The sequence below is a fragment of the Somniosus microcephalus genome, chromosome 13, assembly GCF_052327205.1.
Source record: "Somniosus microcephalus isolate GS21.2 chromosome 13, FLI_Smic_1.0, whole genome shotgun sequence".
Taxonomy (NCBI): Eukaryota; Metazoa; Chordata; class Chondrichthyes; order Squaliformes; family Somniosidae; genus Somniosus; species Somniosus microcephalus.
The window spans coordinates 5,795,680-5,818,799 of NC_140999.1; the positions used below are offsets into that span (position 1 = coordinate 5,795,680).

The 23,120-nt window shown below is 48.6% G+C and overlaps 1 protein-coding gene across 1 annotated transcript in view; it reads right to left on the minus strand.

Moving 5' to 3' along the window:
- cilp2 (cartilage intermediate layer protein 2) overlaps positions 1-23,120 on the minus strand; it is a 59,768-nt gene that overhangs the window by 6,533 nt on the left and 30,115 nt on the right. The window contains exons 5-8 of the mRNA XM_086005982.1: positions 22,860-23,018; positions 17,743-18,057; positions 16,400-16,502; positions 15,225-15,373 (exon numbers count right to left, since the gene is read on the minus strand). Of these exons, the coding sequence (XP_085862108.1) occupies positions 15,225-15,373; positions 16,400-16,502; positions 17,743-18,057; positions 22,860-23,018 (726 nt within the window). The remainder of the gene's footprint in view (positions 1-15,224; positions 15,374-16,399; positions 16,503-17,742; positions 18,058-22,859; positions 23,019-23,120) is intronic.

Sequence of the window (23,120 nt, forward strand, 5' to 3'; positions counted from 1 at the left end):
AAGAAGGCTCACCTCCACCATCTCAGGGAGCGTAGATGTAATTTAACAACCATACATTCTGTCCTTATTTTCGTAAATCCATTAAGTTCCTATATCCACATTTATAATGGAAATTGTACAAGGGGGCATAAGCTTAAAATTAGAGCCAGGCCGTTCAGGGGTGATGTCAGGAAGCACTTCTTCACACAAAGGGTGGTGGAAATCTGGAACTCTCCCCCCCAAAAAGCTGTTGAGGCCGGGGGTCAATTGAAACTGAGATTGATAGATTTTTGTTAGGCAAGGGTATTAAGGGTTACAGAACCAAGGTGGGGAGATGGAGTTAAGATACAGATCAGCCGTAATCTAATTGAATGGTAGAACAGGCTCGAGGGGCTGAATGCCCTTCTCCTGTGCCTATGTTCCTATATTGTCCATGTAAACATGTCACGCTGTAATTACACCCTCCTGCCTGGGGTGGCGCTGCAGGGACGCACTCGAGGAGTGTATAAATTTGCGTAGACAGTTTCCCTTATAAATGTGGATTCAGGAATCTATAACGGAAACATCTGACAGAAAGTGCACAGAGGTGCGAGATTTTTAATATGTTAGAGATTTAGTATTCGGGTCAGTATTCACATATTCAAGCAGAGTAATGATTCATGGTGGGGCAATAAAGGATGGGTTTCTTTTAGGCTGAATTTGAGATGCACAGTCAGGATTAATGAGCATCTAAATTTACGAATGAGCCGCCGTGCAGGTCAGGCAGAGATGATTTAAGGATTTCCACTTAGATTCAGAAATCTCCCAAAATGCGTCACATATGATGAATTTCTTTGAAACGCAGTCACTGTTCTTAAATGGGCAAAGGGCAGGCGTTCTGCACACAGCAAGATCCCACAAACAGCAAAGAGGTGTTTGATCAATTACGCTGTTTTTAGTGGTGTTGGTTGAGGGAGGAAATGTTGGCCCCAGACAACCCCCTTCTCTTTTTAAATAGTGCTGCGGGATCCGGTGCCAACTCGATGGGCCGAATGGCCTCCTTCTGCGCTATGATTCTATGATCTCTAATGTCCAACTGAAGGAAAGAAAAACTTGCATTTATATAGCGCTTTTCATGACCTCAGGACTGGGACTGATGAGCAAAACTCGGGGCCATCAATATAAGATAGTCACCAAGAAATCCAATCGGGAAGTCAGGAGAAACTTCTTTACCCAGAGAGTGGTGAGAATGTGGAACTCGCTACCACAGGGAGTGGTTGAGGTGAATAGTATAGATGTATTTAAGGGGAGGCTGGAGAAGCACATGAGGGAGAAGGGAATCGAGGGTTATGCTGATAGATTTAGATGAGGAAAGACGGGAGGAGGCTCGAGTGGAGCATAAACACCGGCATAGACTGGTTGGGCCGAATGGCCTGTTTCTGTGCTATATCTATATCTTTTAACTGGGCTAATTATTCATAGACAGGGTTTTGCCTTTTATAAAGTTTGACTTAAATTTTAAGGACGTCCCAAAGTGCTTCACAGTCAATGAAGTACTTTTTGAAGTGTAGTCACTGTTGTAATGTAGGAAAACGCGGCAGTCAATTTGCGCACAGCAAGCTCCCACAAACAGCAACGTGATAAATATCAGGTCTTCTGTTTTAGTGCTGGGGGAGAGGGAGGCGGGGGGGTGGGGGGTTGGAGGGAAGGTGGAGGAAAACCGTACCCGAGCGGCAAAGAAGAGGAGTCGAGGGGAGGAAATTGGGAAAGAGGAAAATGCTGAAGCTGAGCGATTCTCTTGTTACCGCGATGCCGAGAGTCCTGTACCTAAGCATCTGGCACAAGACAATCAAAAAATGAAGCAAACGATTCCATATGCACAAAGGGGCTCTACACTGTCCAGGAATGCACATCTCTGCGCCAGCGCATTCCCGATAAATCACTGGAATATTACATAATTGCTCCAGCATGGGATCAAATCCCAGCCGAGACTATTAGGCAATTGTGGCAGGCTGCTTGGAGTTCACCACTTCATTAATATGACACCTGGTGGGCTGGTAATGCTTCTGTCTGGCAGACACGGGTGACCCATGTTTGAAAATGTTTCAGTCTCGTTGGTCCGTATATTAAGTGGGATAACAATGGGGTGCAGCTGAAGACAACCAGAGCGAGGGCCGATGTCTTGTAAATTCGCTCCGGGTAGTGTCGGAAAATTCCGGAATGTTATACTGCGCCACCAGTGAATTGCTTGTTTAGTTGGTGAGTGCAAGGCGATTTTTTTTTTCTTCTAATAGACATGATGGCGACCAAGTTGGGAGAGAGTCATGAGAAACTCACTCCGCTGCGCCACCTAGTGACCACAGCCTGCAACTACACCGTGACAGCTCAATGCGAAATGTTGACATAGCAATTTTACAATGGGGTAAAAGCGGAGAGAAAAATGCGGCCAAACATCTTAACAACAAAGGACTGTAAGATTCGTGGACAGGGAGTGCTGGGAATTCAGTAGGCAAAGTGTAACTGACTGCCTTTATATCGGGTTGTTGACTGGGCTAGTGGCATCAGCTCCTGATGTGCGGGTCTCATGCAGTTAATGGCAGCCCCTTAGAGAATAGTGGGAAGTGGTTGAAGTTTGCAGGCTGATTAACTCGCACCGAGTCCCGTTCGCCCATCACCCCTGTGCTCGCTGACCTACATTGGCTCCCAGTTAATCAAAGCATCAATTTTAAAATTCTCATCCTTGTTTTCAAATCCCTCCGCGGCCTCACCCCCCCCCTCCCTATCTCTGTAACCTCCTCCAGCCCTACAACCCTCCGAGATCTCTGTGCTCCTCCAATTCTGGCCTCTTGTGCATCTCCGATTTTAATCGCTCCACCATTGGCGTTTGTGTCTTCAGCTGCCTGGGCCCCGAGCTCTGGAATTCCCTCCCTAAACCTCTCCAGCTCTCTCCGCCTTTAAAACACTCCGTAAAACATTTGGTCACCTGTCCTAATATCTCCTTATTTGGCTCGGTGTCAAATTTTGTTTGATAATCACTCCTGTGAAGCGCCTTGGGACGTTTTACTACGTTAAAGGCGCTATATAAATGCAAGTTGTTGTTGGTGGTGGTTGAATAGCCGGCACAGGCGCGATGGGCCGAATGGCCTCCTTTTGTGCTATATCGTTCTATGATTCTATGCTTCACCTCAGTAGAGCTGAGCTCTGTAAAGTACAGACAGTGAGCGTGGGCACGATTCCAGGCGCATGTTATTTTTCAGAAGTTAAATTAACAAAACATTAATGTAATAAGACTGTGTCTGAGCTAATCTATCCAGTGATTTATAAATTAATTGCACAGCTGTCGGAACAGTGGAGAAAAATGCTTCCATTAATAGAATGTGAAGCCAGTTGTGTGAGGAATGTGTTTAATGCAGACTGATGCTCCTCATTACCGTACCAATTTACTGCTTCAACCGTAGGATGTTATTTAAAGCAATAGAGTAGCTAAGGCACCAACCAAAGCTGCACAAACGTGGAACAACAACACAAAACGCTGGGTAAACTCAGCAGGCCAGGGCAGCATCCATGGAAAGAGAAACAGAATCAACGTTTCAGGTCGAAGACCCTTGGTCGGAACTGGAAAAAAGCAGGAAATGGAAAGCAGGTTTAGGGGCTGGGAAAAGGGGGGAGGGGATGAAAGAACAAGAGGGAAGGTCAGTGATAGGATCGAAGGCAGGAGAGATTAAAGAGACATTGAGAGATATTCAAGGCGAGAGGAGGTGGTAATGGGACAGGTTAAGGAACAAAGGATGGCTCTAGATGGGGTGTGGGTTGCACTGGCAGAATGAAGGACAGCTGCGCTAACAAAAATTGTGGATAATAAAAGAAGAAAATATATATATGTGATAGGGGCCGAGGTTATGATCTGAAATTGTTGAACTCTATGTTGAGTCCAGAGGGCAGTAGAGCGCCTAATCGGAAGATGAGATGCCGTTTCTCTAGATGGGGTGTGAATTGCGCTGGCGGAGTTTGACCTGGAGTTTGATCCCCTCGCGTGCTGGTCTCCTGTAGTGGGCCTGGGGGTTTCCGCCCTTGAATGCTATTTAGTGACTCTTGCTAGTAAGTGCATGGGTGTGTAGACATTGTGGGGGGCGGGGGGGGGGGGCATTTTTAACCCTTCTCCCCCCCCCCCCCCCCACCCACCGCTCCCAACCCTACCCTCCCCAGCCCAGCGGGAACGGTGCATGGGAGGGGTTAAATTCGGCCTAGTCTATCTGTAGGCCCGAGGCCTCACCGCTCCCATGTCAGCCGTGGCTCAGTGGGTAGCACACTCGTCTCGGAGTCAGAAGGTTGTGGGTTCAGAGTCCCACTCCAGGGACTTGAGCACATAAAGCTAGGCTGACACTCCCAGTGCCAGTACTGAGGGAGTGCTGCACTGTCGGAGATACCGTCTTTCAGATGAGACGTTAAACCGAGGCCCCGTCTGCTCTCTCAGGTGGGCATAAAAGATCCCACGGCCACTATTTCGAAGAAGAGTAGGGGAGTTATCCCCGGTGTCCTGGACAATATTTATCCCTCAACCAACATCACTAAAAAACAGATTATCTGGTCATTATCACATTGCTGTTTGTGGGAGCTTGCTGTGCTCAGATTGGCTGCCACGTTTCCCACATTACAACAGTGACTACACTTCAAAAAGTACTTCATTGGCTGTAAAGCGCTTTGAGTCGTCCGGTGGTCGTGAAAGGCGCTGTAGAAATACAAATCTTTCTTTCTTTCTTCCTGCCCGGTGGCATTTTAGCTTCGTCGACTGAAGGCAGGCAGGGGCCTAATTTAACGCTAAAACTCGCGGGCCGATGATTTTTAATGATGGCTCGGGGAGGAGGCCCTCCCAGTGTCAAACATCGAGTCTACACAGAGTAAGCTTGCAGGGAACATAAAAACTGACTGTAAAAGCTTCTATAGATATGTGAAGAGAAAAAGATTGGTGAAGTCAAGCGTATATCCCTTGCAGTCAGAATCAGGGGAATTTATAATGGGGAACAAAGAAATGGAAGACCAATTAAATACATACTTTGGTTCTGTCTTCACAAAGGAGGACACAAATAACCTCCCAGAGATGTCGGGGAACATAGGGTCTAATGAGAGGGAGGAACTGAATGAAATCAGTATTTGTAGGGAAATGGTGTTAGGGAAATTGACGGGATTGAAGGCCGATAAATCCCCAGGGCCTGATAATCTACATCCTAGGGTACTTAAGGAAGTGCCCCCAGAAATAATAGATGCATTGCTGGTCATCTTCCAAAATTCTATAGACTCTGGAACAGTTCCCATGGATTGGAGGGTAGCTAATGTAACCCCACTATTCAAAAAAGGTGGTAGAGAGTGTAGTGTATGTAACCTGTACTACCTTAAGAGGATACCTTAAGGTGAAGGACTACTTTTAACAGCTCCTGTACATTGTAGTACTGGTAGTGACCACACCGGTATATAAACCCTGTGGAGTAATATGTATCTCAGTTCCCGCTCTGACCCTCAATCACTAAAGACCTGTTTAGTTACTCTCTGTTGTCTGTGTCGTGTTATTCATAATAACTGCACTTGTAAACACAGACTCAACAGTGGCGACGAGTCTGATCGAACCTAGCAGCAGTTTTGCATCACCTCCCCCAGCACTGAATCTGGGGTACATTGGAAGGAAGCTGCGTCCTGGAACACGGGCGCCGACCAAGGGCATCCGCCCTCAGCATCCTGCAGAGCGGTGCATCGCAAGGGAGGCCATCGAGAACCGGGCTTGGTTTCCTGGCCACGAAGTCCAGCATAAGGGCTGGCTACAAGTAGTGCGCAACCCTTGTAAGGCAGCGGCGGGTAAGCCCGATCGAGCGGCGCGGGGGAAGACGGCTGAGCTTGTCAGAGGGAGAAGGGGAGGAAAGCATAGAGAGCGGAGAACAAGACCGCAGCCGGTGTCAGGGGCTGGACTGCAATCGCGGGGCAGAGACGCGCAGCAGCCAGAAAGGCGCTCCATTGCCACGAGGACTGCAGAAAGCGGCGTGGCAACAACAACAACAACAACAGCAGCTCAAGGAAGCGCACATACAGGGAAAAACAAGTGCAGGAAGGACCGCTGTGAGGCGTGGGCAGCAGCAGTGCGGGAAAAGACGCCATCTTGAGCCAGCGGAGAAAAAGACGAGCGCGGGAGCCGCCATCTTAAATTTTTAAAAAAATATCCGAAGGGAAAGAAGAAACTCAGCTAGGATGCCGAAAACAGGCAACATTACTGCATTCGACAACGATGTGGAAGATTGGTCCACTTATGTGGAACGCATCGAAGTTTATTGTAGAGTGAATGAAGTGCCGGATGATAAGAAAGCACTAACCCTATTAAACTTGATGGGTGCGAAGACGTACGGGTTATTGAGGAACCTGATAACCCCAGATAAACCGGTAGAAAAAAGTTTCACGGATATTGTTGCTATCTTGCAGGAGCACCTAAACCCTACACCACTGCTGATAGCAGAACGATTTAAATTCTACAAGAGGAATCAGCATAAAGATGAGAGTAACGCTGATTACCTTACGGAATTACGCAAGCTATCAAAGCACTGTCAGTTCGGAGCAGGACTGGCAGATTCCCTACGGGACAAATTCGTCTGCGGTCTCCTGAGCGAAGGAACCCAGAAAAGGCTACTCTCAGAGAAAGAGTTGACACTGGACAAGGCTTTCAGCGTGGCCGTATCGTACGAAGCAGCAGCACGGGGAGCTGCGGAAATACAGCAAAAGCCACCTGAATTCAGCACCAATGAAATGGCATTGGGTGCAGTAAAGTGCTATCGTTGCGGTAGGACAACACATGACCAGAACCAGTGTTGGTTCAAAGACAAAGAATGCAGGCAATGTGGCAAACGTGGTCACATAGCGAGAGTCTGCCGGTCAGGAAAGAAGACCAACAGCAAAAAGTCACCGCAGGAGAAGTACAAAAAAGTACATAAAGTGACAGAGAACAGTTCGGATGAACAGAAGACTGATTCAGACTCCAGCAGCAAGGAACTGGGTTGTCTGAAGATACATAATGTGGGCAACACAGCAGACCACCAAACTATCTGGGTCATGCTCAAGATAGCAGGAGTCCAAGTGAAGATGGAATTGGACACAGGATCGGCCTTAACGGTCATAAATAAGTGAGACTACAAAAGGTTATTCTCGCACATTCCCCTGAGGGATACGAAGATTGTATTGAAAACATACACGGGGCAAAAAGTATACCCCAAAGGAAAAATAAAAGTAAACGTGGTCTACAATGGTAAAGAAAGTCAGAAAATGGACTTATATGTGTTACCTGATGGAGGTCCGCCACTACTAGGACGTGAATGGATCCGGAAAATACAACTGGATTGGCATTCCATACGAGCACTGACTGTGGATGCCAGTAAGGAGGACGACGTCAAACCTGGACGACTGTCCAAAATCTTAGACGATGCTAAGGAGGTGTTCCAACAGGGACTTGGGACACTGAAAGGAATTACTGCAACCATCAAGGTTGAAGAAAATGCAAGCCCAAAATTTTTCAAAGCCAGACTTATGCGATACGACCTGCTGTGGAAGCAGAGCTGGAAGGGTTAGAATGTTCAGGAGTACTGTCCAAAGTGGACTGGAGCGAGTGGGCTACACCCATTGTTCCTGTCATGAAGCGATCGTTGAGCAACACGCCTGGTGAACCTAGGAAGGTTCGCATCTGTGGTGATTTCAAAGTCACTGTTAATCCAGTTCTTCACAGTGCAATATCCGCTTCCGCGGATTGAAGATATCTTCGCTTCGCTATCTGGCGGCAAGCACTTCACCAAGATAGACCTGGCGCAGGCGTACCTGCAGATGGAAGTTGATGAAGTGTCGAGACAGTATCTCACGATCAACACGCATAAGGGCTTATATCAGTATAATAGGCTGGTTTTTGGAGTGGCATCGGCTCCGGCTATTTGGCAACGGGCCATGGAACAGGTCTTGCAGGGAATTCCAGGGACACAGTGTTACTTGGATGACATCCTGGTTACAGGAGATAACGATAGTGATCACCTCGTGAATTTGGAACAGGTGCTCATCAGATTGAAATAATATGGGCTAAGAGCTAATCGCCAGAAATGCGAGTTTTTTCAGAAGCAAATTTCGTACTGCGGCCACGTTATTGACAAGGAGGGGTTACATAAGTCCCCTGACAAGATTGAGGCAGTAGTCAAGGCTCCAGCACCGGAAAATGTGTCACAGTTGAGGTCGTTCCTCGGGCTGGTTAACTACTACCACAAGTTTTTACCAAATTTATCTACGGTATTACACCCACTAAACACCCTCTTGCAAACGGGAATACCATGGAAGTGGAGCGATGACTGTAAGCGGGCTTTTCAGAAGAGCAAGGCGTTGATCACGTCTAAGGAAGTGTTGGCTCACTTTAACCCAACGCTACCTATTCGGTTGGCTTGTGATGCATCTCCCGATGGTATCGGGGCGGTGCTCTCACATAGGTTTCCAGATGGCTCAGAAAGGCCAGTCGCTTTTGCATCCAGATCATTGACCTCCGCTGAGCGCAACTATGCTCAGATAGATAGGGAGGCCCTCGGCCTCGTGTGGGGAGTGAAGAAATTTAACCACTACCTGCACGGACAACAGTTTACACTGCTGACAGATCATCAACCATTGGTTTCCATATTCAATCCTAAGAAGGGTGTTCCGGTAATGACGGCGCAGAGGCTTCAGAGATGGTCCCTTTTCCTAGGGGCACATCAATACGATATTGAGTTCAAAGGTACAAAGCAACATGGTAATGCTGATGGGCTGTCGTGCCTGCCACTACCTACAGCGGAAGAGGCACCAGCAGTTGATCCTGTCGAGATATTCCACTCGACCATCATCGAATGCTTGCCAGTCACCAATGCGGGTATTGAGAGAGAGACCCGAAATGACCCGACACTGTCTCGGGTCTACGATTTGACGGTGAAGGGATGGCCAGCACATGGCGAACCACTGTTACCAGCATTCTCAGCCAGACGAGAACAGCTGTCCGTATGTCAAGGAACACTGATGTATGGAACAAGGGTGATTATTCCTCCTAAATTACGGGAGAGAGTCTTAAAAGAATTGCATGAAGGTCATCTGGGGGGAGTCAAGATGAAAAGCCTTGCTAGGGCTTATGTGTGGTGGCCAGGTATAGACAAACAAATAGAGGACCTGACTAAAAGCTGCTCAGGGTGTCAAAAAGTTCAGAATGCACCTCCAATTGCACCGCTGCATCCGTGGGAATGCCTTCAGCTCCATGGCAACGCGTGCATATTGACTTTGCAGCTCCATTCATGGATTCCATGTTTTTGATAGCAGTAGACGTACACTCTAAATGGCCAGAAGTGATCAAGATGTCGACCACTACCACTGAGAAGACGATTGCAGTCTTGAGAACTATATTTGCGAGGAATGGATTGCCCGAGCAAATTTGTTCAGACAACGGACCACAGTTCGTGTCAGAAGAATTCCAGAAATTCATGAAAAAGAATGGGGTGAAACACTATACATCTGCCCCATATCATCCGGCTACAAATGGGTTGGCCGAGAGATTTGTACAAACATTCAAAAAGGCAATAAAGGCCATGTGTGAAGATCATATTCCACTACAACACAAGGTGGACAATTTCCTAATGGCATATCGAAATGCCACGCATGCAGTGACAAATCAAAGCCCTGCCATCATGTTCTATAACAGAAGGTTGCGGTCCCGGTTGGATTTGTTAAAACCCAATGTGAGACGGGAAGTTGAACACAAGCAATTCCAACGCATAAATGAAAAGGCCACTCGGAGTTTTGAAATAGGACAACCAGTGTTGGCCAGGGACTATAGAAATGATAAATGGCAACCTGGAACAATTTGTGCACGGCAGGGGCCTTTGATGTACACGGTAGACACTGGGGAGAACGTAATACGACGTCATGCTGACCAACTTGTGGGATCAAGAACAAGGGTCAACCCCATGTCTCCAGCAGAGACACCAGTTGAAGAATTTATTGAACCTGTAGCATCTACCTCGGACTCGGTTGTATTAGATGATGTTGAATCCATAGAAGATCAATTGAATGAGTCACCCCAGCAACGGGAACAAGAGATCCCTGAAAGGCGTTATCCGGCACGGATCCGGAAGCCTCCTCAGAGACTGAACCTTTGAATATTCATTGTGTGTAAATTGTATATATGTATATATATTCATGTACTGTATTAATGGGGTGTCCACTATTAAGCTAAAAGGGGAGGAATTGTAGTGTATGTAACCTGTACTACCTTAAGAGGATACCTTAAGGTGAAGGACTACTTTTAACAGCTCCTGTACATTGTAGTACTGGTAGTGACCACACCGGTATATAAACCCTGTGGAGTAATATGTATCTCAGTTCCCGCTCTGACCCTCAATCACTAAAGACCTGTTTAGTTACTCTCTGTTGTCTGTGTCGTGTTATTCATAATAGCTGCACTTGTAAACACAGACTCAACAGAGAGAAAACGGGGAATTATAGACCGGTAAGCCTGACACCGGTAGTGGGGAAAATGCTAGAGTCCATTATAAAAGATGTAATAGCAGAGCACTTGAAAAACGGTGACAGGATCGGACAAAGTCAACATGGATTTACAAAAGCTAAATCGTGCTTGACTAATCTACTGGAATTTTTTGAGGATGTAACTGGTAAAATAGATAAGGGAGAACCAGTGGATGTGGTGTATTTGGACTTTCAGAAGGCTTTTGATAAGGTCCTGCATAAGAGATTAGCGTGTAAAGTTAAAGCACATGGGATTGGTGGTAAGGCACTGACTTGGATAGAGAACTGGTTGGCAGACAGGAAGCAAAGTGTTGGAATAAACGGGTCTTTTTCCGAGTGGCAGGCAGTGACTAGTGGGGTACCGCAGGGATCGGTGCTAGGACCCCAGCTATTCACAATGGGGCAGAAATTCGGGTCTCCACGGGTGAGTACGCACGGGGTACTCACCCGTAGGCCCAATGGAAGTGCCGGTTTCCTGCATGCACTGCGCATGCGCGGGAAAGGGTTCAGAGGTCGAATGCGTGCGCGGGAGAGGCTGCGCGTGCGCATCGAACTTCGTTTTTTTTTAACAGGTTTTCCCGCGAGGGTAAGCCTGCAGAAGTTAGAAATGTAAAAAGCAGGCGTAAGGCCTGCTTTTTACAAGGTAAGTGGTGAACTAATTAAAATTAAAACATTTTTTCCACAGGTTTATTATTTTTAAAATACTTTAAAGCAAGGTAAGTTTATTTTTAGCCCCGTTAGAAAATAAAATTATTTTTTTCAAAAATTTAAATTATTGTTTAAAATGGTTATTTTATGTAATTTATAGTTTATTTTAAAAATGTGATTTAAAAAAAAAATTTATTTGAAGATTTAGTGCTATTTTGGGGCTGTTGTATTTATAAGTCTTGACAGCACTTCCTGTCAGACTTATGAATGGAGCATTCCCTGCTCCGATTGGCTCACCATGGCCCACGTGATCCCAGGGGACGCCTCGACCTAACTGCGCCCCTGGGAAACGCAAGCACTGCGCGCCGGCAGCTGGACCAGGCCCCGGATCGGAATTCCACGGGGGCCCAGAGCTCAACGGCCGGCGCGCAAGGTAAGTGCAGATCGGGGGCTTACACCCACGGGAAGCCCCCGACCCGAATTTCTGGGCCATTATATATAAATGATCTAGACGAGGGAACTAGATGTAATATCTCCAAGTTTGCAGACGACACAAAGCTGGGTGGGCGTGTGTGCTGTGAGGATGGCATGAATGACGTATGAGGAGAGATTGGGTCGATTGGGCTTGTACTTGCTGGAGTTTAGAAGAATGAGAGGGGATCTCATTGAAACTTATAAAATTCTAACAGGACTAGACAGACTAGATGCAGGAAGGATGTTCCCGATGGTCGGGGAGTCCAAAACCAGGGGTCACAGTCTAAGGATAAGGGGTAAGCCATTTAGGACAGAGATGAGGAGGAATTTCTTCACCCAGAGAGTGGTGAACCTGTGGAATTCTCTACCACAGAAGGCAGTTGAGGCCAATTCATTAAATATATTCAAGAAGGAGTTAGATATATTTCTTAAGGCTAAAGGGATCAAGGGATATGGGGAGAAAGCAGGGACAGGGTATTGAATTTGGATGATCAGCCATGATCTCATTAAATGGCGGATCAGGCTCGAGGGGCCGAATGGCGTATTCCTGCTCCTATCTTCTATGTTTCTATTACATAGGATATACGATACAGAAACAGGCCATTCGGCCCAACTGGTCCGTGCCGGTGTTTATGCTCCACACGAGCCTCCTCCCACCCCTCGTCATCTAACCCTATCAGCATATCCTTCTATTCCTTTCCACCCTCGTGTGTTTATCCAGCTTCCTCTTAAATGCATCTACACAATTCGCCTCAACCACTCCCTGTGGGAGCGAGTTCCCCATTCTCACCACACTCTGGGTAAAGAGGTTTCTCCTGAATTCCCCATTGGATTTATTAGTGACTGTCTTATATTGATGGCCCCTGGTTCTGGTCTCCCTCACAAGTGGAAACATCTTCTCTACGTCTACCCTATCGAACCCTTTTATAATTTTAAAGACGTCTATCAGGTCACCCCTCCTCAGCCTTCTGTTTTCTAGAGAAAAGAAACCCAGTCTGTTCAAACTTTCCTGATGGGTATAACCTCTCAGTTCTAGTATCATTCCATAAATCTTTTTTGCACTGTCTCCAGTGCCTCTATATCCTTTATGTAATATGGAGACCAGAACTGTGCACAGTACTCCAAGTGTGGCACTTGACTGTGTATAACAGGACTGAGTGTCCCAGCACTGACTGTGTATAACAGGACTGAGTGTCCCTGCACTGACTGTGTATAACAGGACTGAGTGTCCCTGCACTGACTGTGTGTGTGTAACAGGACTGAGTGTCCCTGCACTGACTGTGTGTAACAGGACTGAGTGTCCCAGCAGTGACTGTGTGTGTGTAACAGGACTGAGTGCCCCAGCACTGACTGTGTGTGTGTGTAACAGGACTGAGTGTCCCTGCACTGACTGTGTGTGTGTGTAACAGGACTGAGTGTCCCAGCACTGACTGTGTGTGTAACAGGACTGAGTGTCCCAGCACTGACTGTGTGTGTAACAGGACTGAGTGTCACAGCACTGACTGTGTGTGTGTGTAACAGGACTAAGTGTCCCAGCACTGACTGTGTGTGTAACAGGACTGAGTGTCCCAGCACTGACTGTGTGTGTGTAACAGGACTGAGTGTCCCAGCACGGACTGTGTGTGTAACAGGACTGAGTGTCCCAGCACTGACTGTGTGTGTAACAGGACTGAGTGTCCCAGCACTGACTGTGTGTGTGTAACAGGACTGAGTGTCCCAGCACCGACTGTGTATGTGTGTAACAGGACTGAGTGTGCCAGCACTGACTGTGTGTGTGTAACAGGACTGAGTGTCCCAGCACTGACTGTGTGTGTAACAGGACTGAGTGTCCCAGCAATGACTGTGTGTGTAACAGGACTGAGTGTCCCAGCACTGACTGTGTGTGTGTGTAACAGGACCGAGTGTGCCAGCACTGACTGTGTGTGTGTGTAACAGGACTGAGTGTCCCAGCACTGACTGTGTGTGTGTGTGTAACAGGACTGAGTGTCCCTGCACTGACTCTGTGTGTGTAACAGGACTAAGTGTCCCAGCACTCACTGTGTGTGTAACAGGACTGAGTGTCCCAGCACTGACTGTGTGTGTGTAACAGGACTGAGTGTCCCAGCACGGACTGTGTGTGTAACAGGACTGAGTGTCCCAGCACTGACTGTGTGTAACAGGACTGAGTGTCCCAGCAGTGACTGTGTGTGTGTAACAGGACTGAGTGCCCCAGCACTGACTGTGTGTGTGTGTAACAGGACTGAGTGTCCCTGCACTGACTGTGTGTGTGTGTAACAGGACTGAGTGTCCCAGCACTGACTGTGTGTGTAACAGGACTGAGTGTCACAGCACTGACTGTGTGTGTGTGTAACAGGACTAAGTGTCCCAGCACTGACTGTGTGTGTAACAGGACTGAGTGTCCCAGCACTGACTGTGTGTGTGTAACAGGACTGAGTGTCCCAGCACGGACTGTGTGTGTAACAGGACTGAGTGTCCCAGCACTGACTGTGTGTGTAACAGGACTGAGTGTCCCAGCACTGACTGTGTGTGTGTAACAGGACTGAGTGTCCCAGCACCGACTGTGTATGTGTGTAACAGGACTGAGTGTGCCAGCACTGACTGTGTGTGTGTAACAGGACTGAGTGTCCCAGCACTGACTGTGTGTGTAACAGGACTGAGTGTCCCAGCAATGACTGTGTGTGTAACAGGACTGAGTGTCCCAGCACTGACTGTGTGTGTGTGTAACAGGACCGAGTGTGCCAGCACTGACTGTGTGTGTGTGTAACAGGACTGAGTGTCCCAGCACTGACTGTGTGTGTGTGTGTAACAGGACTGAGTGTCCCTGCACTGACTCTGTGTGTGTAACAGGACTAAGTGTCCCAGCACTGACTGTGTGTGTAACAGGACTGAGTGTCCCAGCACTGACTGTGTGTGTGTAACAGGACTGAGTGTCCCAGCACGGACTGTGTGTGTAACAGGACTGAGTGTCCCAGCACTGACTGTGTGTGTAACAGGACTGAGTGACCCAGCACTGACTGTGTGTGTAACAGGACTGAGTGTCCCAGCACTGACTGTGTGTGTAACAGGACTGAGTGTCCCAGCACTGACTGTGTGTGTAACAGGACTGAGTGTCCCAGCACTGACTGTGTGTGTGTAACAGGACTGAGTGTCCCAGCACCGACTGTGTATGTGTGTAACAGGACTGAGTGTGCCAGCACTGACTGTGTGTGTGTAACAGGACTGAGTGTCCCAGCAATGACTGTGTGTGTAACAGGACTGAGTGTCCCAGCACCGACTGTGTGTGTAACAGGACTGAGTGTGCCAGCACTGACTGTGTGTGTGTAACAGGACTGAGTGTCCCAGCACTGACTGTGTGTGTGTGTAACAGGACTGAGTGTCCCAGCACCGACTGTGTGTGTGTGTAACAGGACTGAGTGTCCCAGCACTGACTGTGTGTGTAACAGGACTGAGTGTCCCAGCAATGACTGTGTGTGTAACAGGACTGAGTGTGCCAGCACTGACTGTGTGTGTGTGTAACAGGACCGAGTGTCCCAGCACTGACTCGGTGTCCCAGGACTGAGTGTTTAATGTACAGTTGGTTAGATACTTGGGTCACTTACCGATAACCGTGAGGGTTGCTGGTGCTGATTTGATGGAACCGAACCCATTGGTAACTTTGCAGTGGTATTCCCCTCCCTGCCAATGCTTCAGGTCGTTCAGCACGAGATTGTCTTCATTCTTTGTGTCTAGCAGTGTCCCATTGTGATACCTGGATGAGAACAAGGGTAGACATTGGGAGAAGGAAATTCCAGTGATGTTAGACTAACAACAATGATCAGACTTGACGCGTCCTACCACAAAAACATTTGGATATGCGACTGTAGGGATCATGCCCATTGGACTGAGGGGCTAGGGTTGCCCATTCTAGTTGGAGATATTCCTGGAAGTTTCATCACATGACCGCCAACCGCCCCGCCCCCCACTCTCCCGCCATTGGTCGCCCGACCCGTCCATCCTCGCGGAGCCCCGCCTCCCCACGACCAATCAGAAAGCGAACAGACTCTTCGTTACTCGATTGGCTGATTATTGAATGTCAGTCAAACAGGCTTTTTCTCTCACCATCTCCAATATGTTTAATAACAAATAAAAAAATTCAGAGAAAATTAAAAAATTCTTGTTTTTTTAATGCCCCTATGATTTGTATCCTGGGTTGCTCGCAATGCTGGAGAGTTGGCAACCCTCTGATGTGGGCATCACTGGCAAGGCCGGCATTTATTGTCCATCCCTAATTGCCCTTGAGAAGGTGGTGGTGAGCCGCCTTCTTGAACCGCTGCAGTCTGTGTGGTGAAGGTGCTCCCACAGTGCTGTTAGGGAGGGAGTTCCAGGATTTTGACCCAGCGACGATGAAGGAACGGCCGATATATTTCCAGTCAGGATGGTGTGTGACTTGGAGGGGAACTTGGAGGTGGCGGTGTCCCCATCGCGCCTGCTGCCCTTGTCCTTCTAGGTGGTAGAGGTTGCGGGTTTGGGAGGTGCTGCTGAAGAAGCCTTGGCGAGTTGCTGCAGTGCATCTTGTAGATGGTACACACTGCAGCCACGGTGCGCCGGTGGTGGAGGGAGTGAATGTTTAAGGTGGTGGATGGGGTGCCAATCAAGCGGGCTGCTTGGTCCTGGATGGTGCCGAGCTTCAGAAACCCAAAACCAACACCATCCAACTCTCCGAGCTGGAGAAGGAAGTGAATTAGTTTCTGGAGAGCCAAAGCAATGAAAACAAATCTTTAAAAAAGTGCCTCACCAGAAATATTTTAGTGGAGATCCTGTGGCCTTGCAGCACAAGGTCACCCGCTGATCTTCAAATCGTACCTTTGTCTCCGGGTGCTTCACTATGTAGGGCTTTTCTGTTGACGAGAGGGAAAGGTGGTGAGGGCAGGTGAGATCAGAACCCTGAAAGCTGCAGAAGAATTACATCCATCATTAAGCACAAGAAAATAAGAATTAGGAGCAGGAGTCGGCCATTCGGCCCTTCGAGCCTGCTCCGCCATTCAATGAGATCATGGCTGATCTTCTACCTCGACTCCACCTTCCTGCCCGACCCCCACATCCCTTTGATTCCCTCAGTGTCCAAAAATCTATCGATCTCAACCTTGAATATACTCAACGACTCAGCATCCACAGCCCTCTGGGGTAGAGAATTCCAAAGATTCACCACCCTCTGAGTGAAGAAATTCCTCCTCATCTCAGTCCTAAATGGCCGACCCCTTATCCTGAGACTGTGACCCCTGGTTCTAGAAGGCCTGAGATTCTCACGCATCCAACACATGAGCACTGCAGAATTGGCTTTGGGATCATCCAAACTCAAGGTCTAATCTGAATTTGGGTTTTCTCATTTGATCCACTTCTCCAAGTCTGGAGTCTGGATAAGCAGAATCATAGAATGATACAGCACAGAAGGAGGCCATTCGGCCCATCGTGCCTGTGCCGGCTCTTTGAACGAGCTCTCCATTTAGTCCCACTCCCCCTGCTCTTTCCCCGTAGTCCTGCAAATTTTTCCCCTTCAAGTATTGATCCAATTCCCTTTTGAAAGTTCCTATTGAATCTGCTTCCACCGCCCTTTCAGGCAGCGCATTCCAGATCACAACAACTCGCTGCGTAAAAAAAATTCTCCGCATCTCCCCTCTGGTTCTTTGGACAAGCAACGGTAGGATTCATCTTCTAAAGCTTTACTCTACTGAATGTTTTACAGCGTGGTATAATAAGACATCCATCACCAAGATTATACAGGGATTACACTTTTATTTTGTCCCTGTTTGCACACAGAGGGTTGTTGAAATCTGGAACTTTTTCTTCCGCAAAAGGCCATGGATGCTGAGGGTCTCTTGAAATGGACCAAGATCAGTAGATTCTTGTTGGGAGGGCATCAAGGGATATGGAGCAAAGGCGGGTAAATGGAGTTCAGGTACAGATCAGCCACGATCTAATTGAATGGCGGAGCAGGCTCAAGGTGCTAAACTCCTAAAGATGCTTGCTGCTGTGTCCCATGGCCCATTGCTTTGCATTTTTTTTTTGAAAGACTTGTGAGCAGTGTTATCGAAAGGGTTTACTGTCTGTGTATAGGTGGAGCGTGAGATAGTTACTGACCAGCTCTCTGGAGAACCGCTTTAACCACTGAAGCCTCCGTGCTGTTTGGAACTGCTTGAAATACAGAGGGGGCGAACTTTGCCCTCTCGACCAGTACGCGAGTCTTGCTGTTGGCGCAGACACCAGGGATCCTGAAAGAACCGCTTTCATCGGTTATTGTTACTGTCGTGAGTGGCTGCTCCTCCATCGCTATCTTGCTGAGGGCAAGGGGCACCCCATCTGCAGAACGCACCGTGCCCAGTAAGACGTGTCGGTCACACACGCAACCATTGCATTCTTCATTCACGTGGCCCACTGCGCACACATGCTGACACACTGCAAGAAAACACAACCCCATTGGGTTTTATTAACATTGCTGTCTTCACCCTCCCGCTCCTCGCCCTCCCGCTCCTCGCCATCCCGCTCCTCGCCATCCCGCTCCTCGTGCTCCTCGCCATCCCGCTCCTCGCCCTCCCGCTCCTCGCCATCCCGCTCCTCACACTGTCCTCACCATCTCGCCCCTCACACTGTCCTCACCATCCTGACTCCAACTCACATGAGGATTAGTTCCAGCAAATAAGAACAGAAGAATTAGGAGCAGGAGTCGGCCATTCGGCCCCTCGAGCCTGCTCCGCCATTCAATAAGATCATGGCTGATCTTCGACCTCAACTCCACTTTCCCACCCGATCCCCATATCCCTTGATTCCCCTAGAGTCCAAAAATCTATCAATCTCAGACTTTAATATACTCAAAGATTCAGCATCCAAAGCCCTCTGGGGTAGAGAATTCCAAAGATTCACCACCCTCTGAGTGAAGTAATTTCTCCTCATCTCAGTCCTAAATGGCCGACCCCTTATCCTGAGACTGTGACCCCTGGTTCTAGACTCTCCAGCCAGGGGGAAACAACCTCTCAGCATCTACCCTGTCAATCCCCCTCAGAATCTTGTATGTTTCAATGAGATCACCTCTCATTCTTCTAAACTCCAGAGAGTATCGGCCCATTCTACACAATCTCTCATCATAGGACAGCCCTCTCATCCCAGGAATCAATCTAGTGAACCTTCGTTGCACCGCCTCCAAGGCAAGTATATCCTTCCTTAGATAAGGAGACCAAAACTGTGCACAGTACTCCAGGTGTGGTCTCACCAAGGCCCTGTACAATTGTACTATTGTACTCCAACCCCCTTGCAATAAAGGCCTCGGGAAAGTCCGGTTTTAGAGTAAATTGCCCAGTACCAATCACTATTTATAAACAGACATTAAAAATGCACCAACTGCAGGCAAATTCACGATTGTGCAAAGGGGGATTTTTTTTTTTTTTTTTTTTTTTTAAATTGAGCTTGGTTAGAACTATACTCGGGACCCTGATGTACCAGACGTCGGAGTCTTGTGTTTCCGCGTGTAAAGGCACACAGATTTGCACACGCACGATAAGGTCCCACTTCGCATGTGCCCAGTCTCAGAGCGGGAGGTGATCATCTAATGCACGTAAACACACATTCCAACTCAATCTTTCCCATGATCTCCAAACTCTGGGACTCATCAGATTCCTCCACATTTCTTTCTCTCAGCCTCTCTGTGGGTAGCTCGCTCGTCTCTGAGTCAGCAGGTCGTGGGTTCAAGTCCCACTCCAGAGACTTGAGCACAAAAATCTAGGCTGACACTCCCAGTGCAGTGCTGAGGGAGTGCCGCACTGTCGGGGGTGCCATCTTTCAGATGAGACAATAAACCGAGGCCCCGTCTGGTCTCAGGTCGATGTAAAAAATCCCATGGCACTATTTCAAAGAGCAAGGGGAGTTCTCCCCGGTGTCCTGGGGCCAATATTTATCCCTCAACCAACATCACTAAAACAGATGATCTGGCCATTATCACGTTGCTGTTTGTGGGAGCTTGCTGTGCGCTAATTGGCTGCCACATTACAACAGTGACTACACTTCAAAAGTTACTTCATTGACTGCAAAACACTTTGGGATGTCCATGACAGGTGCTATAGAAATGCAAGTCTTTCTTTTTCCTACCATCTGTTACCCTGGCCTTCACATAAATCTCAACACGCCAACGCTGGCTAGCTCTTCAAATGTAATCACTTCAGGTGAATTTAACTTCTTTGTTAAACCAACACTATTAAAGGGGGGCGACAAGGCGGTGAAATAAAGCGCTTGGCGAATCATTAGCTTGCACACACGGGGCAAAGGTCATCCATCGTACAGCTCACTTGTGGCGGAAATCATCCCCAATCCGCCTCTCTCTCCAAACTAAACAAATAAGAGATAGAAAGAAAGAACTTGCATTTCTATATCGCCTCTCACAACACCCCAAGGTGCTTTACAGCCAATGAAGAACTTTTTGAATTGCAGTCACTGTTGTAATGTAGGAAACGCAGCAGCCAATTTGCGCACAGCAAGCTCCCACAAACAGCAATGTGATAAATGACCAGATTCATTTTCTGATCTGATATTGATTGAGGGATAACTCCCCTGCTCTTCTTCGAAATAGTGCCCGTGGGATCTTTTACGTCCGCCTGAGAGAGCAGACGGGGCCTCGGTTTAACGCCTCATCCGAAAGACGGCACCTCCGACAGTGCTGCACTCCGCCAGCACTGGCACCGGGAGTGTCAGCCTGGATTATGTGCTCAAGTCTCTGGGGTGGGGCTTGAACCCACGACCTTCTGACTCAGAGGCGAGAGAGAGCTGCCCACTGAGCCACGGCTTTTAAAAAAAATCATTCACGGGATGTGGGCATTGCTGGCAAGGCCGGCATTTATTGCCCATCCCTAATTGCCCTTGAGAAGGTGGTGGTGAGCCGCCTTCTTGAACCGCTGCAGTCCGTGTGGTGAAGGTACTCCCACAGTGCTGTCAGGGAGGGAGTTCCAGGATTTTGACCCAGCGATGATGAAGGAACGGCCAATATATTTCTAAGTCAGGATGGTGTGTGACTTGGAGGGGAACTTGGAGGTGGTGGTGTTCCCATGCGCCTGCTGCCCTTGTCCTTCTAGGTGGAAGAGGTCGCTGATACAAGAGGTTTGCCAAAAAGTATTTGTGTGAAGACGCTGCCTCTTTAATTAATCCAGCTGCCCGTTAAATCAAATAAAAAGGTACTACTCCCCCTCAGAGATTGTGAGAGCGCCACGCTTTCTGTTTAAAATTAAATTACACCCAAGACGGGGGAGTAGATCGCAGACTCTAATTGCACAGTAGTCCTACCCCATGATAAACATTGTGTTCGTTCCTGACAGTGATCTATTCGGAAATGTGTCTAATCCTGACAGCACTGAAAGGCTTATCACCGCCCCCTTTACTTTTGTTTCAAATAACTTTTGGGGATAAAAATATATATATTTATATTTCTGGAAATTTCTACCGGTGATTGTTACAAAGTAAAGCTCGACAAACGTACAGAAATCAGAGGAAAATCTTCACAGCGAAATGCATTTTTATTCTTTCTCTTATCCAAGGCCTTCTATTGCCGTCACCACAGGCTGCACAATTACCCAGTGAAGGGGTTGGTTGTTGTCCTACATCATCTCCCGATCCCTCACGAGCTCTGCCAGGGCGGGCGAGAGACTCTCGCCTACCTCCCTCGTTGCCCCTGTCAGAAGCTCCCCATCCGGTGGGCCGTAACTGAAAGGCCTTGGCCCTGAATTTCCTTGCGGGTGTTGCCAAATTCCTGGGGTGATTTGACCGGCGGCTCACGGTGTGAAAGACCGGGTAACCCACAGTTAGGCCACAGCTGGAATACTGTGTGCAGTTCTGGTCGCCACACTATAGGAAGGATGTGATTGCATTGGAGAGGGTGCAGAGGAGATTCACCAGGATGCTACCTGGGCTGGAGCGCTTCAGCTATGAAGAGAGACTGGACAGGCTGGGGTTGTTTTCCTCAGAGCAGAGAAGGCTGAGGGGGGACCTGATTGAGGTGTACAAAATTATGAGGGCCATAGATAGGGTAGATAGAAAGGAACTTTTCCCCTTAGTAGAGGGGTCAATAACCAGGGGGCATAGTTTCAAGGTAAGGGGCAGGAGGTTTAGAGGGGATTTGAGAAAAAGCTTTTTCACCCAGAGTGTGGTTGGAATCTGGAACTCACTGCCTGAAAGGGTGGTAGAGGCAGGAACCCTCACAACATTCAAGAAGCATTTAGATGAGCACTTGAAACGCCATAGCACACAAGGCTACGGACCAAGTGCTGGAAAATGGGATTAGAATAGACAGGGCTTGATGGCTGGCGCAGACACGATGGGCCGAAGGGCCTCTTTCTGTGCTGTACTATGGCCTAGAAATTCAGTTGGCTGCGCCACCCGTTAGCGCCTTAAGAGGGCGCTAAGTGGGTCGGAAGCCACTGGCCACGCCTCCCGCTAAATTTAGCGGGACGCTAATAGCGGCGCTAGCCGCTAGCGCTGCGCCGCTACCGATTATGTCATCAGTGTGCGCAGCGCCCCGCTACCGCCCCGATCGCGATATTTAGTTGCGCCCCCTGCTTTAACGCCGGACGCTATTTGCGAACGGTTCAGGGGGCCTACCTGTGGCAGCAGAGGCGCTAATTAAAGGAGAGGTGCGGGGCGGCCATTATTTTTGCTGGCCGCCTGCCAGCACCTCTCCGTGCTGCCATCCCCGGCCTCCTGAGCACCCCCCCCGCCGAAGGCCAGTGGGCGGCACTCTCTCTCGCCTCTGAGCCAGGAGATCGTGGGTTGAAATCCCACTCCCGAGACTTGAGCACAAAATCCAGGCCGACACTCCAGGTGCCAGTACTGAGGGAGTGCTGCACTGTCGGAGGTGCCGTCTTTCGGATGAGACGTTAAAACGAGGCCCCGCCTGCCCTCTCAGGTGGACATAAAAGATCCCACGGCCACCCAGAAGAGCAGGGGAGTTCTCCCCGGTGTCCTGGAGCCAATATTTATCCCTCAATCAACATCACTAAAACAGATGATCTGGTCATTATCACATTGCTGTTTATGGGATCTTGCTGTGCGCAAATTGTCTGCCGCCTTTCCTACATTACAACAGTGACTACACTTCAAAAAAACATACTTCATAGGCTGTAAAACGCTTTGGGATGTCCGGAGGTGGTGAAAGGCGCTATATAAATGTCTTTAATGACCCTAGCTGACCAGAGTTTCGACCTCCTTCTGATGAGCTTCATTACCTGGGCAAGGTGTCCCGCTGCATTTTTGGACTTCAACTGGCCGTCCGACGCAGGTCCGCCTCTCTGGGGTTCGGACGCAGCTTCGGCGGCGCAGGGTGTGACCGTTTCCGCAGGTAACGGAACACTCGGTCCAGGGTCCCCAGTCCGTCCAACTGGCCTCTTGAAAAATCAGACGGGGGTGGGGGAAAAGCAGAATCAGTAAATTGTTTTGGAATAGCAGGCCGCGTTAACAAAGTACATGAGGGGGCGAGGGGGCTGCAA